Source organism: Squalius cephalus (assembly GCF_949319135.1).
Source record: "Squalius cephalus genome assembly, chromosome: 22".
In the NCBI taxonomy this organism is placed as follows: Eukaryota; Metazoa; Chordata; class Actinopteri; order Cypriniformes; family Leuciscidae; genus Squalius; species Squalius cephalus.
This window is the reverse complement of record NC_137143.1, coordinates 3866045-3886493: the sequence shown is the minus strand read 5'-3', so window position 1 is coordinate 3886493 and position 20449 is coordinate 3866045. Positions and strand designations below refer to the sequence as shown.

The 20449-nt window shown below is 39.9% G+C and overlaps 1 protein-coding gene across 2 annotated transcripts; it reads right to left on the bottom strand.

Annotated features, from left to right (window-relative positions):
- Window positions 1-4126: 4126 nt before the first annotated feature.
- Window positions 4127-9336, bottom strand: LOC307150630 (uncharacterized protein). 2 transcript variants are annotated; one of them, XM_079858013.1, is made up of 8 exons: window positions 9240-9336; window positions 8091-8190; window positions 7920-8000; window positions 7734-7793; window positions 7332-7379; window positions 4992-5013; window positions 4799-4905; window positions 4127-4702 (listed from the first exon to the last, which is right to left on the bottom strand). In XM_079858013.1, exons 1-8 carry the CDS (start codon window positions 9267-9269, stop codon window positions 4665-4667), a joined length of 486 nt encoding a protein of 161 aa, XP_079714139.1. In that variant the 5' UTR covers window positions 9270-9336; the 3' UTR covers window positions 4127-4664. The 2 variants fall into 2 exon arrangements, with proteins under 2 accessions (XP_079714139.1, XP_079714140.1); XM_079858014.1 differs by lacking the exon at window positions 7734-7793 and having other exon boundaries at window positions 4164-4702; window positions 9240-9312.
- Window positions 9337-20449: the final 11113 nt, after the last annotated feature.

The window sequence follows — 20449 nt, the reverse complement described above, 5'->3', positions numbered from 1 at the left end:
TCGAAAAAGATGGATAACCCAAAGAAGCTGTCGGGGGCTAAAAATAGAAAAAGAAAGAGGTCGAAATGAGATGGCATGTCAACTGATGCGACAGCAGCTAAATAAGTGGATGGTGAAAGGCTACAGGTAGGATTTTGTTTTGTGTGACGTCCAGGCATGTTGGCTAATGCCATCGGGACTACCGGGAGATTCCCGGTGGGTTGACGTGCTTTTTGTTTGGACCAATACATCTCATACTTTTTTTTTTTTTTTTGTCTTAACGGCCAATAAAACTCGTACATCGGCGGCCCATACGTTTTGTTTTGCTTATTTGGCGGCGCTGGGTTAGACAGTGCGTAATTAGTGTGTAATGCATTGGTCAAAAAAAAAAGTCAGCGCTAGTTTTTTTTTCTGACACCTGATGAAACACGTAGATCAGCGGCCCATTGGTTCTTTTCTTGATTGACACTGGGCTAGCCCAATCACATCTTTAATGTGAAGTATAGAAATATACTCTTTCAAGTATAGAAATTAGTACAAAATCTTTAATCTTTTCAGTGCATTTGTTTTACAATATATGGCCATTACTATCATGGGATTAATATTATAACTATTATTGTAGTATTAATGTAGACAGACACTGTAACTAAAAGAGTTTTGAATTTTTCTTTGTTTAATTTGCACCAGATTGATGAATTTAACATTAAAAAGCACAAAATTTTCTGACGGGGGAGCATGCCCCCGAACCCCCCTAGAGTGGCAGAGGTCCACTCACCATAGTGATCCAAAAAATCCTGTGAGAAACACTGGTATTACTATACCAATGCAGCTTACAGCTTTTGGGGGGGGGGGGGGGGGATTCATCACTGTGGAGTATAGTTCAATTCTATTAATAAGTGAGAATTTTGTACTTATTTCATCTGTTCGTGTTAACTCTCACGCGTTCCTACTCACTCATTACATTTATTTTTATTTTTTTTGGGGGGGGGGGTATATATGCCGCACCCTTCTCACCTTTTTTACCCCTGACCTGTTTTCATGCCTGCACTTGTGCAGCCAGCCTCAAGCGGCCAGTCAATGAATTGCAGTTTAACTCACTTCCGTGTTGGTTTCAAGAGAGAGACGGGGAGGTTGCCGCTTGGGAGCCAGATGTGAAGTTACGACGATAGCGGAAGGTACTCAATATGATATTGAAGAAGAGGATTTTAAAAGTCTGATGCTCGAATCAGATGTTGGTGGCTACTTTTACGAGCCGCAATATAGCTAAGAGCAGCTGAGGCTGATGGAGGAACAGGAGGCGGAAGACCTGCCTGTCGCGGACAAGGAGCCTGGAATGGCTCGAGCTGGGGCGGACTGGTGGTGCCGGTGCTCTCACTGTGCGCCTACGGACACAGAGATAGAGTCTGTCTGCTGCAAAGAATTTCAACGATGCCAATTTCTCCTGGACGAAATCTCTGAATCAGACGAGGACACGGACGTTTGTGTTGTGAACCATCCTAGTTTCGCACCGCATATGTTCTGACTGAACATCCCAGTACCATGCAATAATTCACCATTTCGAAAGAAATACAAACGAGGAGTAATTCACTAATGAGTTTGCCAACTAACTAGAAATTTTGTGTGAAATGAATTTCAAGCTCTGGTGGTAGCTAGCCTTGTAGACGGAAGAGTGATTTCTCTGATAGGCGGATACCTCATGTGCTGTTCTGGATTAGTGGGAATGGCTTGCGGAGCTGTGCAATGTGGTGCATTGTGGGAGTTGTTGTCTTTCATACAAATGCGCCCTGAAATTACTTTGTCTTTCCTCTGTCAAAAAGGCACCAAATTCGAAATTTATTTTACATTTCGACTACAAATATGACCCACTTTCAATAAAGATGAATGTTCCCAAGGGTGAAATGCTCCAAGGGTGCTTTCACAACTGAGTAATTTTTCGGAACCTGGTGCGTTTTCACACCAGTGGGGATCGTTCAGAATCAGTTACATATAGCAGGTCGGCTGACTCGATTTCCTTCTCATACATTCCCGTAGCATCACAGTGCATTTCCCTGTTGAAGCCCAGCGTCCATTGACTTCAATGGGGCTGCTTTGAACAGTTTTTTTCAGTGCTTCGGAACTAGATGGTCATTGGATAAATGCTGCGATTATGTCCCGCCCACGGACGCTCAGCTTCTCTGGGGTGAATGAGGATTCTGCACATTAGTTATCATAGTTGAAAACCAAAAAAGCACCTCTTCATCTTAAAATGTTGTGTAATATCGCTTCTCAGTGCGAGAATGCTGTCCCGATGAAGACTTGATTTCTGCTCTAGCTGTATTATACCATTCGTATAGTGTTTGTGTGTGTCTTGACACTGCACGTTTGAATTTGCTGTAGTATTAATACGAATAGTATATAATTTAACAGCGGCAATGATGGCTACATTCATATAGTGTTTGCGTGTGTCTCGACAAATAAAGCCACAATAAGCTCATGGAGCGAACTTGTTAATCATCTTGATGGATGACGCAGAGGAAACGCTGGCTAATTAGAGGACGGTTGTGCCTGCATGTGACTTGCGTGAACACATTTTGGTATGCTTTGAAAAGTTGCCTTGTGAGAAGAGGAAGAAACTGCAACATTGTAACAAATTAAGTCCCTGTTTCAGAACAAAACAAACAATCTATAGGTGTGAAAAAGTGACTTTAAACGTGGCATTGTTGTTGGTGCCAGACAGACTGGTCTGAGTATTTCAGAACCTGCTGATCTACTGGGATTTTCACACACAACTCATCTTTATGGTTTACGGAGAATGGTCAGAAAAGAGAAAATATCCAGTGAGTGGCAGTTCTTTGGGAGAAAATGCCTTGGTGATGCAAGAGGTCAAAGGAGAATGACCAGACTGGCTCAGCTGATAGAAAGGCAACAGTAACTCAAATAACCACTCGTTACAACCGAGGTCTGCAGAGGAGCATCTCTGAACACTCAACACGTCGAACTTTGAAGCAGGCGGGCTACATCAGCAGAAGACACACCGGTGCCCTACCCAAGGATTTTCCATCAAATGCATCATGATGTGCGGCAATAGAGGCAACGTACACTTTGAGGGTGGAGGGAGACAGCCTTCGCTTCAGCACTTCTTGCAAAAAGTAAAGCACAGTAGCGATCAAACATCTTCGGGGGTCTTCTCGGTGAGAAGAACACCACTCAACAAACAGGTTTCACTGCAGAGCGTAAGTATGCCTTGAAGGAATGGGTCATGGAGGGGCTGTCAAGAGGAGCATCAGTTTGGGGAACCAGCACCAGTTGGGCCAATAAGGGGCAACTACCAAGACCTGCTCCTTGTCCTCCCTGACAGTGTCTGTGCGAGAAGGCTTACTGGGGGAAACGCATACTTGCGTAAGCCAGCTGTGTGCGAGTGCATCTATGTCGAGGGTCCCCTCGGTCAGGGAATAAAACAACCGGCAATGGTACGAGTCCAGAGAGGCGAACAGATCTATCTGTGCGGCCCAGAAGTGGTCACAGATCAGCTGGACTGCCTGAGGATGGAGTCTACTCTCTCCTGGGGCCACAGGCTGTCATGAGAGCTCGTCGGTGGCACGATTGAGCAGGCCGGGGATATAAATGGTACGAAGCGACCTCAGATGCTTCTGACTCCATAGGAGGAGATGGCGGGCGAGTTGCGACATGCAAGCGGAGCGTAGACCATCTTGATGGTTGATGTATGCAACAGTCGCAGTATTGTCCGTACGGACCAAATACAGACAAATGACTACACAAGGATTGACCTTGTAAAAAAAAAAAAAGGGTAAATTTTATATTTGTCTTGGCAGTCTACACATCATAATTCATAAGAAACAAAAGTCCAAAATGACAGTTCCTTTTGCATTATTTTCATGTGCTGAAAAACTTTTTTCTATGAATTTGCAAACAGATTGCAGCATAGGTATCAGTGTTTACATTGTTTACATACATGTTTCTATATTGTAGTTTAAAAAAATACTTTATTTATAAATGCCTCCATGTAATTTGTAATTCCATCTATTATGACACTATTGAACCTTCTTACCCCTGAACCACCATTAAACCAACCAAAACCTGTCCTAACCAACCCGTATCAACCCTCAATAGCAGCACAAGTCTTTTGCAATACAACATCAACACAATAAGTTGTACCAAACAATTATTATTTTATTTAATTTTTTAATGTAGGTACATAGTAGTTAGAGACGCCTAATACAAAGTGTGCCGATTCCACTGAGGAAAAAATAGAACTATATTTATTTGGACAAATAAAATTCTGTCAAATTACAAATATCTGATACAAAAAAATACACTTAATGAATTTAGAAAACTAAATAAAAAAATATATAAAATAAAAATGATACACAGCATCATTATAAAATACAGTAGCTATATCTGACTACAGATACATTTTTAAATAAACAGATGTGCACATACCTACAGTACACATTCACAGCATCTTCTTAACTACAGCTTTCAGTGCCTCTATAGAGTAAACTCAAATCACATTATGATCTCCTGTCACAGGAGAGGTATGTTTACTGACTCTTAAAAAATATTCTGAACTAGCCTGCACCTTATGACCAACAATATAGAACTTTTTGTATTGCAGTATTTCTAATTTCATTGAATCCTTATGATAATTCACATGATGTCGGCCTTTTCCTGAGTTAAGATTTTCTTTAGACTGTCTCTGTGTCTTTTATATTGAATGGTTCTCCTGAAAATCACAATCAACACACATCGGTCAAGATTTCATTAGTGTTTGTGTCAGTACACAGAATGACAAAAGATGAAGAACAGATTGGTTGTTTACCTGCAGAGCTTTCATCAGATTCACCAGATCTACTGATTCTGTTAAAGGAGATTGCCACGATCACAGCCAGCATGAAGACAGCAACTACCACAAATGAGCAGCCATACCTGAGGATTGGTTCGATATTTTATAACGTTCACCATGAATTCAGTTTTCAAAAAGCAAAGAAGTTAAAAAAAGAAGATAAACTCACAAGGTTATCTGTGGCAGTTGTCCTAGGGGGGAAATGGGGCAAAGCAATTAGCATATGTTAATATATGTTCATATATTATTTATTATTTATTAAATATATTATTTATTATTTGTGTATATCTGCATGGGTTTATTGAGGGGTATCTGAGGGTACATTTACACGACAACAGTGTACAATAAACATAAATGTTTTTCCTTTGCGTTGTTTAAAAGTTTCACATACAGACGACAACATTGTCAAAATGATCCCAGTTCACTCAGATTCGAGAAACAACTGTACTTTTCCATTGTATATCGTGTTTGAATGTATTTCGTAGAGTTGATTATAATTTTTGGTTGGATTAGTATTATTATTATTGTTGTTGTTTTCCTTTCTCTTTTCTTTTCGTTTTCTTTTTAGCTTCTTGGCCCAACAACATCTTGCAAAGGGACTACCAATGAAAATGTCAAGGTTACGACTGTAGCCTCTGTTCCCTGAGAACAGGGAACTCACACTGCGTCGATTTGACGCTTTGGGGAACGCCTGCATGTGAACCAGTGTCTGAAACGCTTATCTAATCACGGCAATCCTATTGGCCGGTGACAGCCTATGACGTCACTACTAGTGCGACCCAGAAGTATATAATGGGCGCCTAGAGAACATGCAAACAACTTACCGGCTGAAGGGACTATTGTGCAGGCATCCCCGAGGCATGGTGAAAGACGCAGTGTCTCGTTCCCTGTTCACAGGGAACAGAGTTTACAGTCGTAACCTAGACGTTCCCTTGCGAAAGGGAACTCGCACTGCGTTGATTTGACGCTATGGGGAACGATATACCAACGCCACCATGCTGAGGGGAGTACACGTCAAATTTCACTGAAATGGCAAAACATTCACCCTTCGGGTCACATACAGACTGTCAGTGACAGTATTCCCTACGGCCACTGCCCAAGCTATAAGCCTCAAAGAGGCCTCCAATACAATGAAGGCCTACCAAGGCCCCTCAAAGGCTTGGAACCAACAGCTTCCATGGAAGGGGTTCCTTTAAGGGAATATGGCCAGGGGGTCCAAAAGAATTCCCGTCCAGTCACTTTTTGAGGGGGACATAAAGTCAACACCACATGCCACCAGGGAGGCTGACCTGGTCTATTTTACTGACCTAGTCTTGCCAACAACCTGTCTGTTTCTTAAACAGAGTCTCTAACATTATTTTCCTCACTTGTAGAGGAATCTTAGTTATCGCTCTTAGACCGGATCATAGTGATGGGCACCCTGGAGAGTAGAACTCACTATAGCGCTTTCTAACCCTTGCGAACGAGGAGAGTAACTCTATTCAATCCTGGATCTACACAGTGCTTCAAAGCCACTCTGAAAGGGACCCTAATAAGGGGGGGCACCTCCAGCTCTAGGGCTGATCTAACAGGGAGGCCTCGTGAGAGTCCTTCGACCTTCCGACCAGACTTAAGGAGCTAAGTATTCATACAGAATGATCCTCAGATAGATTCTGGAACAATATGCTCAAACCTGATAAGATTTGACCAGGCTCTAGGCTAGAAACAGGGAGGCTGCAAAGTGATACTTAATGCCTTTGCAATGCTACGCATCCACTTGTTGGGGAGCCGCCTTCAAGGGGCTTCATCTCTGTGGGCCTCGTTGTACTTATTTAACATTACCAACAGGCAGTGTACTCAGCAGAAGTGTTATCGACCCTTTTAAGAAAGGGGAGTACAACCTTGTGCTACCGGACTATCGATGAGGCCTACTGTAAGGCCTACGGCTTCGAAAGTCACAGACGCCAGCCCGGGCAGTGCTTTGGCTCCAAGGGAGCATCCTCAACCTTCCCAAATGGGGGGGAGTAACTAGTCTGTTTCTCTACCTGAGTCTGGGTGGTGAAGGGTGATAACATACGAGCTATGGGTAGCAAAGTACTCTAAATAATGACCCTAACAAGGGGAATACTATCAGCATGACCCTGAGGAATGTATCAGGGTCGAGGCATATTATCTTGTATTTTTTAAAAGACAGATTTTATATTCTAACTAATTTATAACATATGACAAATAGTCTAGTCAATTCATTTGCAGTGATAGTGAGGAACATGAAATTCAATTCATAACATTTTGTTCTAGTGACAAACCTATTTCTTTAGGCAGATCCAGGCCTATTAGGTGATGTTTATCACTGCCATGAATACAATTATGCATATCAGGTTTTATGGTTTTGGTCATATTGCCCACCCCTAAGCAATATAGTATAAAATAATGCAATATTACTTTTATCTTTACTTCTCTTAGCCACAGGCAACTGTGGCAAGGAAGAAAAAACTATATCTGATGATGGATTATATGAAATATGACTCACCTTCTAACTGTGTTGGATGTGTAGGAACGGATGGGTCTGCAGTAGGAACTAAGAGAAATAAAAGATAAACTAAAATAAATGACAAGCAGCAGGTAAAAGGGAAAGTATATGAAAAGGAAAAAAACAAGGTCAGATACATAGGCAGGAAAATTTGAACTTAGAACAAAAGCAGCATACAGATGGGTTTACAAATACAAATTATATCAATACTTTTGGTCCCCTGAGAATTTTTTTTTGTTTTTTTTTTGTTCTCTTGTAAAAGTTTTCCTTAAAACTAGGCTCTGTAAATTTGCATACCACTATGTACTAAAAAAAAAACATTTCAAAAGATGTTACAAAAACATAAATTATTGAAGCTGCAGAAATATATGAAAAATTTAAGAAATGAAGTATTATTCTCACCCATGGCACACTGTGTGTCTGCGAACTGCATGCAGTTGGAAACAGTTATCTGTCCAATTTCTATAGGTTGAGAAAAAGGATTGTATTCTCAGAGCAGAACTGAAATGAACAGCACAGTCTGGTCTGCAAATTCATCTAGTCTATAAACTCAGTCATCTAAACAGCGGTGAAACAGTTTTTACATACCTTCACAGCTGCGGCATTTATTACAATCCACACCAATGTAGACTCCAGGTCCTTCGGAACAGTTCTTCACAACATACCAACCTGTAGATTTGCATTGAATGATTATTTAGTGATTAACAGTGGTCACTGCAATATATTCAGATGTATTATTATATAGTCAGTGGAGCTCACCTTCTGGGCAGTTAAGGCAGCACTGCAAATCTGGAAGTTGGAAATGGTTCTCTGGGCATGTTTCGACACATAGAGTACTGAGCACCCCAACAAATATTGCCTGGAGTTACAAGAGTATTCAGCTTAAATATATAACTCTCAAATTACATATGTGAGATCTGGCTGATCACAAAACCAGTCTTAAAGGAATAGTTCACTTTAAAATGAAAATTCTGTCATCATATACTCACCTTCATGTTGTTTCAAACCTGTATGAATTTCTTTCTTCTGCTGAACACAAAGGAAGATATTTAGAAGAATGTCAGTAACCAGACAGTTTCTGGGTCCCATTGACTTCCATAGTATATTTTTTTCCTACTATGGAAGTCAATGGGACCCAGAAACTGCCTGGTTACTGATATTCTTCTAAATATCTTCCTTTCTGTTCAGCAGAAGAAAGAAATTCATACAGGTTTGAAACAACATGAGGGTGAGTATATGATGACAGAATTTTCATTTTAAAGTGAACTATTCCTTTAAGTAGCACGGGCATATTTGTGGCAATAGCCAACAATACATTGTGTGGGTCAAAATGATTGATTTTTCTTTTATGCCAAAAATCATTAGGATATTAAGTAAAGATAATTTTCCATGAAGATATTTTGTAAATTTCCTACCGTAAATATATAAAACATTTATTTTTGTGAGTGAATGCAGCACAATCGCAAACATAAATGGACAACTTTAAAGGAGATTTTCTCAATGTTTTGATTTTTTTGCACCCTCAGATTCCAGATTTTCAAATAGTTGTATCTCCGCCAAATATTGTCCCATCATAACAAACCACACACCAATGGAAAGCTTATTTATTCAGCTTTTAGGTAATGTATACATCTCAATTTAAAAAACTTGACCCATGTGACTGGTTTTGTCGTCCAGGGTCACATATGTCTAAATCAGGGATAAGAAACAGTTCAAGACAAGAAAATGGAAACCAAAAACTATTTTTGAAGAATGTAGAAAACAAACAAAATCCCTTTCAGTCATTCAGTGAAAAGATTATATTTACATGCTTGGTAATGGTTAATTTACCATAGTTTAAACCAACCAAAGACTTTTTCACAGTAGTTAAAATGTTTAGTTCACACATAAAACAGTTCTCACACTTACCAAAATGTGTTTGCTGTCTGTTTGGTTCATTGTAGGTTGTAGACTGAAGTGTTTCTTACCAGTGTCTTCTGTAAATCCTTTACACTCGACTCTGCTTTTAACCAGCCAGAAACAATGACGCATTGAAGGCGTGTCCTCTAGGAGATCCTGTAAACCACTTCTATCAGTCCCTCATCTGCAGGCAATCTATGCCAGAGCTGTGTGTGTGTGTGTGTGTGTGTGTGTGTGTGTGTGTGTGTGTGTGTGTGTGTGTGTGTGTGTGTGTGTGTGTGTGTGTGTGTGTGTCTTTTTTACAGTTTTTTTTAACTGAAAGGTCTCTACGTGAGTCGGTGCGTCATCTCATATGTGATCTAGATCTTCTATTCTATTCTATTCATACTTTATTTCGGACCCTCAGGTCCATATCACAAAGTAAAAGAAAAAGAAAAGAATAACATACATACATTTATTAAATAGAGCAATCATTATTTAAAACACATACAAACTTGAATTCCAGTGCTTCCAGAACCAGGAGGAATACCTTGTATCACTTAATGTAGGATAATTAAAGACCATTATGTTTGTATTTCTTGAATCACCTAATCGACACATGAAATTATACATATAATTCCTTAACACTGCATGCACTAAAGTTTTCTTCACTAAACCACTAAATATGAACATTAAGCAAAATTCTTAATGCATCATTAAATCCCTATATCTAAACCATATCCACATAGTACATTTTATCTGGCCCAGTTCCGGTCCACACAACACCCCATATCTCTCGGCCCACATACCGCAAAGAATGACGGCCCTGTAGTGGCCAAAAAATACAAGAAAATACACCACAAACTGAATAAAATGATCATAAAAGTATTAAATTCTTGTGCTGTAATCCAAATGTTCCAGTAATCTGCACCAAGACTGCTTGTTATATGTGGGATAGATGCGCCGTATATACATATTCAACAATATCATTGATCTGACTGTCCTGACACTGTTGTATGAGAACTGAGCTGAATGACATCATCAAAGCAGAACTTTATAGATGAAATTAACTAATTTAATAATTGATGATCTTTACAACAGAACTTAATCAGCATATAAAAATGGTGTAAATTGAATAGCACTGCTTAAAAACTGTTTAATTTCCATGTGCTTTTGTTTTGGTTCTATTCCACTGATGGTGACTAGTGGCTGAATATGTAATTGCAAAGGTGATTACTACTGATTACTGTGGTGATGTACTCTATAGTTTTGACTGTTGAACAATTAAAAAGTTGAATTATAAAAAAAAAAAAAAAAAAACAGACCTTAAGACAACACTGTGACTGAACTGAGTTCAGCTAAACTACAGCCGAAATGCATCATTGTCCTGTCTTCACTGTGAAGCTGCTTTGAAACAATCTGTATTGTAGAAAGCACTATGTATATATATATATATATATATATATATATATATATATATATATATATACATATATATATATATATATATATATATATATATATATACACAGTATATATATATACGTATATAAATAAAATATATAAATAAAGGTGACCAGCTTGTAAGAGCTGTGTAAGTAAACCTCATTCCCCCGATCTAGTGATGGGTGAAACTAACCTTTTCAAAGCCAGATGGTATTTGACTAATACGCGTATCCATAGCAGACTGGTGGGAGTGGCAATTATTTGTCGCTTTTTCTTTCTACTGTATAGGCAGACAAGTTTTATTGAAAGCCCATTTTGCCAGCGGTGAATTACCCATGTAAGGGAGGTGTGACTAAAACTCACAGTATTATTTTGGTGCCACGTGTGAGAACTTGTATTAATATTGACCTGACTATATTAATCCAAGTGGATCAACTGAATTTAATTTATTTAGGATCACAAAGCTTGCCTTTATGTGTATGTATTTATATTCATTTTAATTACGAATTAAATATTAAGTGTCAAAATATGATTGCTGAAGTATAATTTATTAAACATATAATATATATAATTCATATAAAATAAATATAATAAATAATTGGCAGCAAAATCCAGGTGGTTTTGTCTATAGAATGCTATTTTAATTTGGAGCAAGAGATAGAGGGGGGAGGGGGGAGGGGGGAGGGGGGTGACTTGATTGCATCAGATAAACAATACCATTCAAAAGTTGGGGTCAGTATGATTTTTTTTATTTTATTAAGAAATTTAACTTTTATTCAGCAAGGATTCATTAAATTGACAGTAAACATTTATAATGTTACAAAAGATCTCTATTTCAAATGCTGTTCTTTTGAACTTTGTTCATATTTTAAATGGTAATAATATTTCACAATATAAATGTTTTTACTGTATTTTTGATTGATTGAGCATAAAAGACTAGTTTCATAAACATTTAAAAAATCTTGTCGACCCCAAACTTTTGAACGGCAGTGTATGTCACTTTGCTCACAGCTGGTTAGTCAACTTTAGTCATGTTTGCAATTTCTTACTCAGGTGAGTCAATATCTTAAGTTACCGTGGTGATGAATATTGCTAAAAAGAAAACTTCTTGAACCTGATACACCACTTGTGCAAACTAATCTCAAACTTACATGAGTAGCTACGCACTGAATCTTGAGCATTAGTGAATGTTTTCACCTAATAATTGTCTAATTTGTCTAATAATTGAGTCCCTCAATTGTCCTCAGTGTGAGATGGATCTCAAAATCAAGCAGTCACTGCTGAAAAAAAAAAAAATATATGCAGAAGATGCTAGAAAATCAAAGATTGTGAGGAAACTGGAGGACGTTTCTGAAGATCTGTGCTCACTTTAACTGTTCAGGACAAAATATGAACAACTATTACAAAACATAAAAACAGTCATTGATCATCAGGTAACAACTCACAATGTTAATTCAAGGGTATGCATGCTTTTTGAACTGGTTCATTTGTGTAAATTCAGTTATTATTTTTAACTTGTGGACTATATGTCAGCATCTGTGAAACAGCTTATTCAGGACAGTACTAAAAATATAGCATGCAATTTTTATGATCACACTTATTTTGTTAATGTCACAGGTTGAATCGATACATTTTCATTTGTAATTGGCAGAGAAATTAGGGCCTTACTGTGTGTGGTGTATCATGTGTGATGGTGTTTACTGTGTGCATGAACATATTTGCACTCTGAATTGTAGTGGTTATTCACTGTGTGTGTGCATCAAATTTGTAGTGGGGTTTGTTTGTTGCTATTACTTAATCTGCCCTACTTGACTCTTTTTAGACACCCGCTCATGGACAAACCTGGCAACCCGCTTCCTGTTTTATTACTATGCCCATATTTGGACTGTGCTTCCTCCCCTGCTAATGTGACGAAATTAGTTTATTAGAACTCGTTATAATGCTCCACCTTTAGGGATGTCCCGATCAGGTTTTTTTGCCCTCGAGTCCGAGTCCGAGTCATTTGATTTTGAGTATCTGCCGATACCGAGTCCCGATCCGATACTTAATACATAAAAAAAGAATAAAGAAGAGCGAAAAAACAGATCCAGGATGTTCCTTATTTTTTATTTAATTCACCTTATTTTAACATTCAACAACTCTGTAAACAAACAGAGCACTTCTGTGAGGTAGCTTGAACAATCAAGTAATACATAAATTCTTCACTTTTGGACTTTAGTGCAACAGTAAATATAAAAAAAGTCTAATATATAAACAAATAGCACCTCAACTTAAAATACCCGGCAGGCATGTAAACAAATAAAAAATAAAAGTGCTACAGTGTTTGCAAAGCCAGTAATGTGCTTTTAGGAACTACACTCCTAACTCTTACACCGGTTTCACACTGCACTGTTAGCAGAGCGTGCAGCGCGTATTTTTTTCGCCACCCATGTCAGATTAAACCAGGCTTTACGGTGCGTGTCCACTGGCGCGTTGCGAGCGGAGCGGAGCGAGCGTTTTCAATTCATTCCTATGGAAGTCGAGCTTCACGCTCGCGCAGTGCATTTTGGGATTGACAGCGGACCGGAGAAAGCGTTGAGAGCGACCGAGAGCGTCAAAAGGTTGGGCAGTTCTCGACTTTATGCAAATATCAAGCGAAAAACGCGGTCGGCAGCCAATTGCTGTGAGGTTCGGAATGTGACGTCTGTTTTGAGAGTTTAAAAATATGCAAATTGTGCTGGAGTTTATGCTGGATTTAGTGCGTAAATCATTTTGTTTACAAATTAGACGCTTTGCAGTTGTTATATATGTTAAAGATTTTATTTTGGATGTGTTCATTGTGATTATATTGGCTGGGTTAATAAAAGTTTATAAAATTGAAAGGATATCTTTGCTTGGTGCATTTAGAAACAAAGCTTGTCTATTTCTAAATGTAATCACGTGCATCGCTGATGATTATACTGTGTGTGTGTTGTAAAAAACAGAGATTAAACACACTCGCAACAGACACACCCCAAAGCGGAGGCGTTATAGCGTTTCCAGCGGCACTGAGCGGAATTTTGCCGCTGTAGTGGACACGCACCGTTACGCCGGTTTCACACTGCACGCGATAGCAGAGCGTAAGCAGCGCAGGAGCAGTGCATATGGTGAGCGGGAGCAGGACAGGAGCGTTTTGCTTTCACACTAGCAGCGTTTGTCACGCGCGGCTGAACCGCGGCGTGTGTATAGACAGAGTACTCTATAATCAGGGTAAGTTGGCATTGCTTTATTTCGTTTTCAAATACATTTAAGAGAAAAGACTTGCCAAGAAGCTTATTTTATTAATCATTTCATTTATATAACTTTTGATTCGTCTTTGTTTTTATTGTTCGGGCAACAAGTTTGTTTTTGGACATTTGTTTTCTTTTTAAATTGCTGTTGGTCATTTGAGTGACTGTTTAAAACACAATAGATATCATCAATGCGCTTTTGGGGTAAAACTGCGGTGTATTTTGGCCTTGATCAATGCGTGTCACTTTAATTCAGCGTAAGCGGCGCGTTAAAAATAGACTGGGCGCCGAAACTATCGCCGCACTGCTGTTCCTGCTCTGCTCCTGCTACGCGCTGCCGCGCCGCTTCTGCGTGCGGTGTGAATGCACTCATTGATTAACATGGACGCCGAAAAAAATACGCGCTGCTCACGCGCCGCTGACGCTTGCGGTGTGAAACCGGCGTTACGCCCGTTTCACACATACTCCGTATGCAGTGCGTATGCGGTGAGTGTTGCAGTGCGTATGCGGTGCAGGAGCAGCACGCGCAATAGTGCTTTCACATATGATGCGTTTGCAGTGCGTAGGCTCTGATCCGCGGCTGTACAAAATACATAGCCTACTCACTATTTGTATTTCAAATCCATAAGTTATTAGCAACTTTTTATTTAAAAATTTTTTTGTCACCATTGCGATTCTCTTTGTACACATAGCCTATACACTCTTTAATAGACGTATTCACGTTTAAATAGGCTACATTTAAACAACGTATTATTCAATGCATTACTTCTATATAATTAAGTTGCTCAAGCAAGTGGTAAAATATTTAACCATGTACTTAAAATCGCATAGCCTACATTTTCAATTACAACTAATAAAATTGACAAAAACAGCAGACTCATACTCTTTCTTTTGCATAATTTAAATCTTTTTACAATGAATCTTGCATGTCACAAAGAACTGGTTTTTCCACCTCCACGAATGAGACGAGTGTTGTTCATTATGTTGCCTTGTTGAAATATGTATTTTCCCTTGATTTACCCCGGTCTTAACGTCTCAGCATTGCGATTCTCTTTGTACACATATATAGGCTACTCTTTAATAGACGTATGCACGTTTAAACATAATTTAAACAACGTAGGCCTATTATTCATTGCATTACTACTTATATTAAGTTCCTCAAGCAGTGGTCAAATATTTAACCATGTACTTATATAGAAATCGCAGACATTTTAAATTAAAACTTAAAATTGACAAAAGCATCCGACTCTCATGCCTTTTCTTTTGCATTTATTAATACAATAAATCTTGCATATCACAAAGAACTTGTTTTTCCACCTCCACGAAACGAGTGTCGTTCATTATGTTGCCTTGTTGGGGTAAATTGTAGTTTTCCTTGCTTTACCCCGGTCTCAAAGTGAAAATAGTATTTAATTAAATACATTTATGGTGAGATTACTACATTTAATTTAATTAATCGCATTTATGGTGAAATTACTATATTTTTAGGTCATTTTGTGTTCATTTTGACCATGAAACATGTGCTGTCACTTTAATTCAGCGCGTGCAGCACAGCAGAAATAGACTCGGTGCGGAAACGATCTCTGCACTGCTGTATACGCACCGCAACTGGAACGGATCGCCGGACTGCAACCGCGTGCAGTGTGAAAGCTCTAACCTGTTAACATAGGTACGGAAAAAAAATACGCACCGCATACGCACTGCAAACGGAGTATGTGTGAAACCGGCGTTACGCCCGTTTCACACATACTCCGTGTGCGGTGCGGGTTGCAGTGCGTATGCAGTGCAGGAGCAGCACATGCAATAGTGCTTTCACATATGCTGCGTTTGCCGTGCGTAACTGATCCGCTGCTGTAGGCTATAACACAAATACTTACTCGCTATTTGTATTTCAAATCCAGAAGTTATCAGCAACTTTTATTTAAAAAAGTTTTTTTTTTGTCAGCATTGCAATTCTCTTTGTACACCTACACTCTTTAATAGACATATTCACGTTTAAACACAATTTAAACAACATATTATTGAATGCATTACTTCTATTTAATTATAGTTGCTCAAGCAAGTGGTAAAATATTTTACCATGTACAAATATTAAAATCGAATAGCCTACATTTTAAATTAAAACTTAAAATTGACAAAAACAGCAGACTCATACCTTTTCTTTTGCATAATTTAAATCTTTATACAATAAACCTTGCATGTCACAAAGAACTTGTTTTTCCACCTCCACGAATGAGACGAGTGTTGTTCATTATGCCTTGTTGAAGTAAATTGTACTTTTCCCTTGATTTACCCGCGATCTTAACGTCTCAGCATTGCGATTCTCTTTGTAGGCTATACATACTCTTTAATAGACGTATGCACGTTTTAAACACAATTGCAACGGCAGCCTATTATTCAATGCATTACTTCTACTTAAGTTGCTCAAGCAAGTGGTCAAATATTTAACCATGCATAAATCGCAAACATTTTAAAGTAAAACTTAAAATTGATAAGAACAGCCGATTCTCATGCCTTTTCTTTTTCATTTAAATTTTAATACAATAAATCTTGCATGTCACAACTTGTTTTTCCACGTCCACGAATGTTCATTATGTCGCCTTGTTGAGGTAAATAGTAGCTTTCCTTGCTTTACCAAAAACGTAGTAGGCCTATTTAATTAAATACATTTATGGTGAGATTTACTACATTTTATTTCATTAATCGCATTTATGGTGAAATTTCTACATTTTCAGGTCAATCTGTGTTCATTTTGACCACGAAACATGCGCTGTCACTTTAATTCAGCGTGTGCAGCACAGCAAAAATAGACTCGGTGCGGAAACGATCTCTGCACTGCTGTATACGCACCGCAACTGGAACGGATCGACGGACTGCAACCGCGTGCAGTGTGAAAGCTCTAACCTGTTAACATGGGTACGGAAAAAAATACGCACCGCAAACGCACTGCAAACGGAGTATGTGTGAAACGGGCGTTACGGTGCGTTTCCACTGGCGCGTTGCGAGCGGAGCGGAGCGAGCGTTTTCAATTCATTCCTATGGAAGTTGAGCTTCACGCTCGCGCAGTGCATTTTGGGATTGCCAGCGGACCGGAGAAAGCGTTGAGAGCGACCGAGAGCGTCAAAAAGGTTGGGCAGTTTTTGACTTTATGCAAATATCAAGCGAAAAACGCGGTCGGCAGCCAATTGCTGTGAGGTTCGTGATGTGACATCTGTTTTGAGAGTTTAAAAATATGCAAATTTTGCTGGAGTTTATGCTGGATTTAGTGCGTAAATCATTTTGTTTACAAATTAGACGCTTTGCAGTTGTTATATATATGTTAAAGATTTTATTTTGGATGTGTTCATTGTGATTATATTGGCTGGGTTTATAAAAGTTTATAAAATTGAAAGGATCTTTGCTTGATGCATTTGGAAACAAAGCTTGTCTATTTGTAAATGTAATCGCGTGCATTTCTGGTGATTATACTGTCCGTGTGTTGAAAAAAACTCAGATTAAACACACTCGCAGCAGACACACCCCAAAGCGGAGGCGTTACGGTACGTTCACACGGGGCGTCAGCGTCAACGCTTCCCATTGACTTTGAATGGGTGACGTCAAGCGTTGCCGAAAAGAATTGTGGATCCGTCGGCGGCGCTTCACTGGCGTTGCTCGCGGCAGAAGTTGAGAATGTTTCAACTTCTGCCGCGAGCAAAGCCAGTGAAGCGCCGCCGACGGAAGCGTCAGCCAATCAGATCGCTCTATGCAAATACAGTAGCCAGGCGGCAGCCAATCACGTTCATCCTGTTCAAGAGCAGCAAACTGAGGATAATTTTTAAATTGGAGGAGAAACTAATTATTGCGGTGGGCAATCACCCGGTCCTTTATGACCATTGAATGACAATGAAGCTTGTTGTTGAGTTCCTGTCTAATTTAATTGGCTGACGCTGCTATGACCATGGCATCAGTGCCAAACTTCAGCCACGCCTTCCGTCAAGCGTTGACGCTGACGCCCCGTGTGAACGTACCGTTACGGTGCGTTTCCACTGGCGCGTTGCGAGCGGAGCGGAGCGAGCGTTTTCAATTCATTCCTATGGAAGTTGAGCTTCACGCTCGCGCAGTGCATTTTGGGATTGCCAGCGGACCGGAGAAAGCGTTGAGAGCGACCGAGAGCGTCAAAAAGGTTGGGCAGTTTTTGACTTTATGCAAATATCAAGCGAAAAACGCGGTCGGCAGCCAATTGCTGTGAGGTTCGTGATGTGACATCTGTTTTGAGAGTTTAAAAATATGCAAATTTTGCTGGAGTTTATGCTGGATTTAGTGCGTAAATCATTTTGTTTACAAATTAGACGCTTTGCAGTTGTTATATATATGTTAAAGATTTTATTTTGGATGTGTTCATTGTGATTATATTGGCTGGGTTTATAAAAGTTTATAAAATTGAAAGGATCTTTGCTTGATGCATTTGGAAACAAAGCTTGTCTATTTGTAAATGTAATCGCGTGCATTTCTGGTGATTATACTGTCCGTGTGTTGAAAAAAACTTCGATTAAACACACTCGCAATGACACACCCCAAAGCGGAGGCGTTATAGCGTTGCCAGCGGCACTGAGCGGACTTTTGCCGCTGTAGTGGAAACGCACCGTTATAGCGTTGCCAGCGGCACTGAGCGGACTTTTGCCGCTGTAGTGGAAACGCACCGTAAAGCCTTGTTTATACTCGACGCAGCCGCAAGATCGCGAGGCGCGCGCGGCAAAAATGACGTCATTGCGGAGTGGGCGGTCTCGCGCGTTGGGTTCGCAAGACCCAATTTCGCCTGGCGGTGTGCACGGCACTTTTTGTAACAACGCGCGCGGCGCCGCATCCGAAGATGAACGACTTCGAGCCGAAGATGAACGACTTCGAGCCGAATCTGGCCGAGCTCGAACTTCTCACCACATGGGCACCCAGTTTGCACATCTAAATAAGTTCCTTACATTTAAAAAATGAGCATACAATAGCATAATAAGTATTTTTAATGAACATAAAGGTCCATGTTTAATAAAAATGTTCACACAACTTAATGAAATGTTTAGTGAAATTAGAAAATATGTAAGAGATTGTTAATTTAGTTATATTGTATACACATTCTCATTTCCATATATTTGTTTTTATTGTCACGAGTAATAATCTCAGGGTTTACTGGGTTTTACACAATTCTTTTTGTATGGTATTGGTGGTGGTGTACTAAAATAAACTGTCACGTGTGTATAGCTTTCTTCTTCTCACCGCTGACTCCTGATGGTTTAGAGGACAATTACCCAATAGTCGCCCCCTGTCGTTTCAAAGAATAGTACAACGGCGAGCGCGTCAAGTATAAACGCCTCGTCCGTCTGGAGAGGTGCGCGCGCGGTCTGCGGTGACTCGCGCTCTTGCGGCTGCGTCGAGTATAAACAAGGCTTTAGAGCATTCACACCGCGCGCAGAGGCGGCGTGGCAGTGCGGAGCAGAGCAGAGCAGGAGTGCCGCGATCGTTTCGGCGCCGAGTCTATTTTTGCTGCGCCGCTTTTGCTGAATTAAAGTGACAATACATTGATCATGGCCAAAATACACCGCAGTTTTATCCAAAAAGTGCATTGATGATATCTATTGTGTTTTAAACAGTCAATCAAATGACAACAGCAATTTAAAAAGAAAACAAATGTCCAAAAACAAACTTGTTGCCATAACAATAAAATCAAAGATGAAACAAAAGTTATATAAATGAAATTATTAATAAAATAAGCTTCTTGACAAGTCTTTTCTCTTAAATGTATTTGAAAACGAAAAAAAAGCTATGCCAACTTATCCATTATGGAGTACTCTGTCTGTAGCCTACACAACCCGCGGTTCAGCCGCGCGTGACAAACGCTGCCAGTGTGAAAGCAAAACGCACGTGTCCTGCTCCTGCTCACCATACGCACTGCTCCTGCGCTGCTTACTAACGCGTGCAGTGTGAAACCGGCGTAACTCTGTGCCACCGCATAAATATTGATGTGTTAAAAAATAATGAGAATATATATATCCGAGTCCTGATCGGGAGGTAACGTCCGATTCCGATCAGTCTGAAAACACGTGATCGGGCCCGATTTCCGATCATGTGATCGGATCGGGACATCCCTACTTTCTACCCCTATTTGGCCGATACTTCCTGTCATTGAATAACTTTATTATTGCCTCTGCCTTGCTGCTGATGATTTCAATTAGTGACTAATTGTTTACCAGCTGGCCATGCCTGGGTTGAAGTAAGATAAAAACTGGTCCTTTGGAAGAGAGAGGAGGACTTGCTTGGTGGCGGTTGATCGGCTGCCATTGTGTTCAGTGCACACTCCTGCTCTGTAAATAAAGCCCAGGCCCCCAGGCCCCCAGGCCCCCAGGCCCCCAGGCCCCCAGGCCCCTTTTCTCAACGCTTGCTATTGTTGCCTGAAGGGCTGTATATATTTTACTACCACACAGTGTGAATGTGTGTTCTTCTGCTATCTGTGGTGTCGGTGTTCATTGTGGTTGCTTGCTATACCCATCCTGTGGTTCTGGCGTCTGGCGTTGTCCT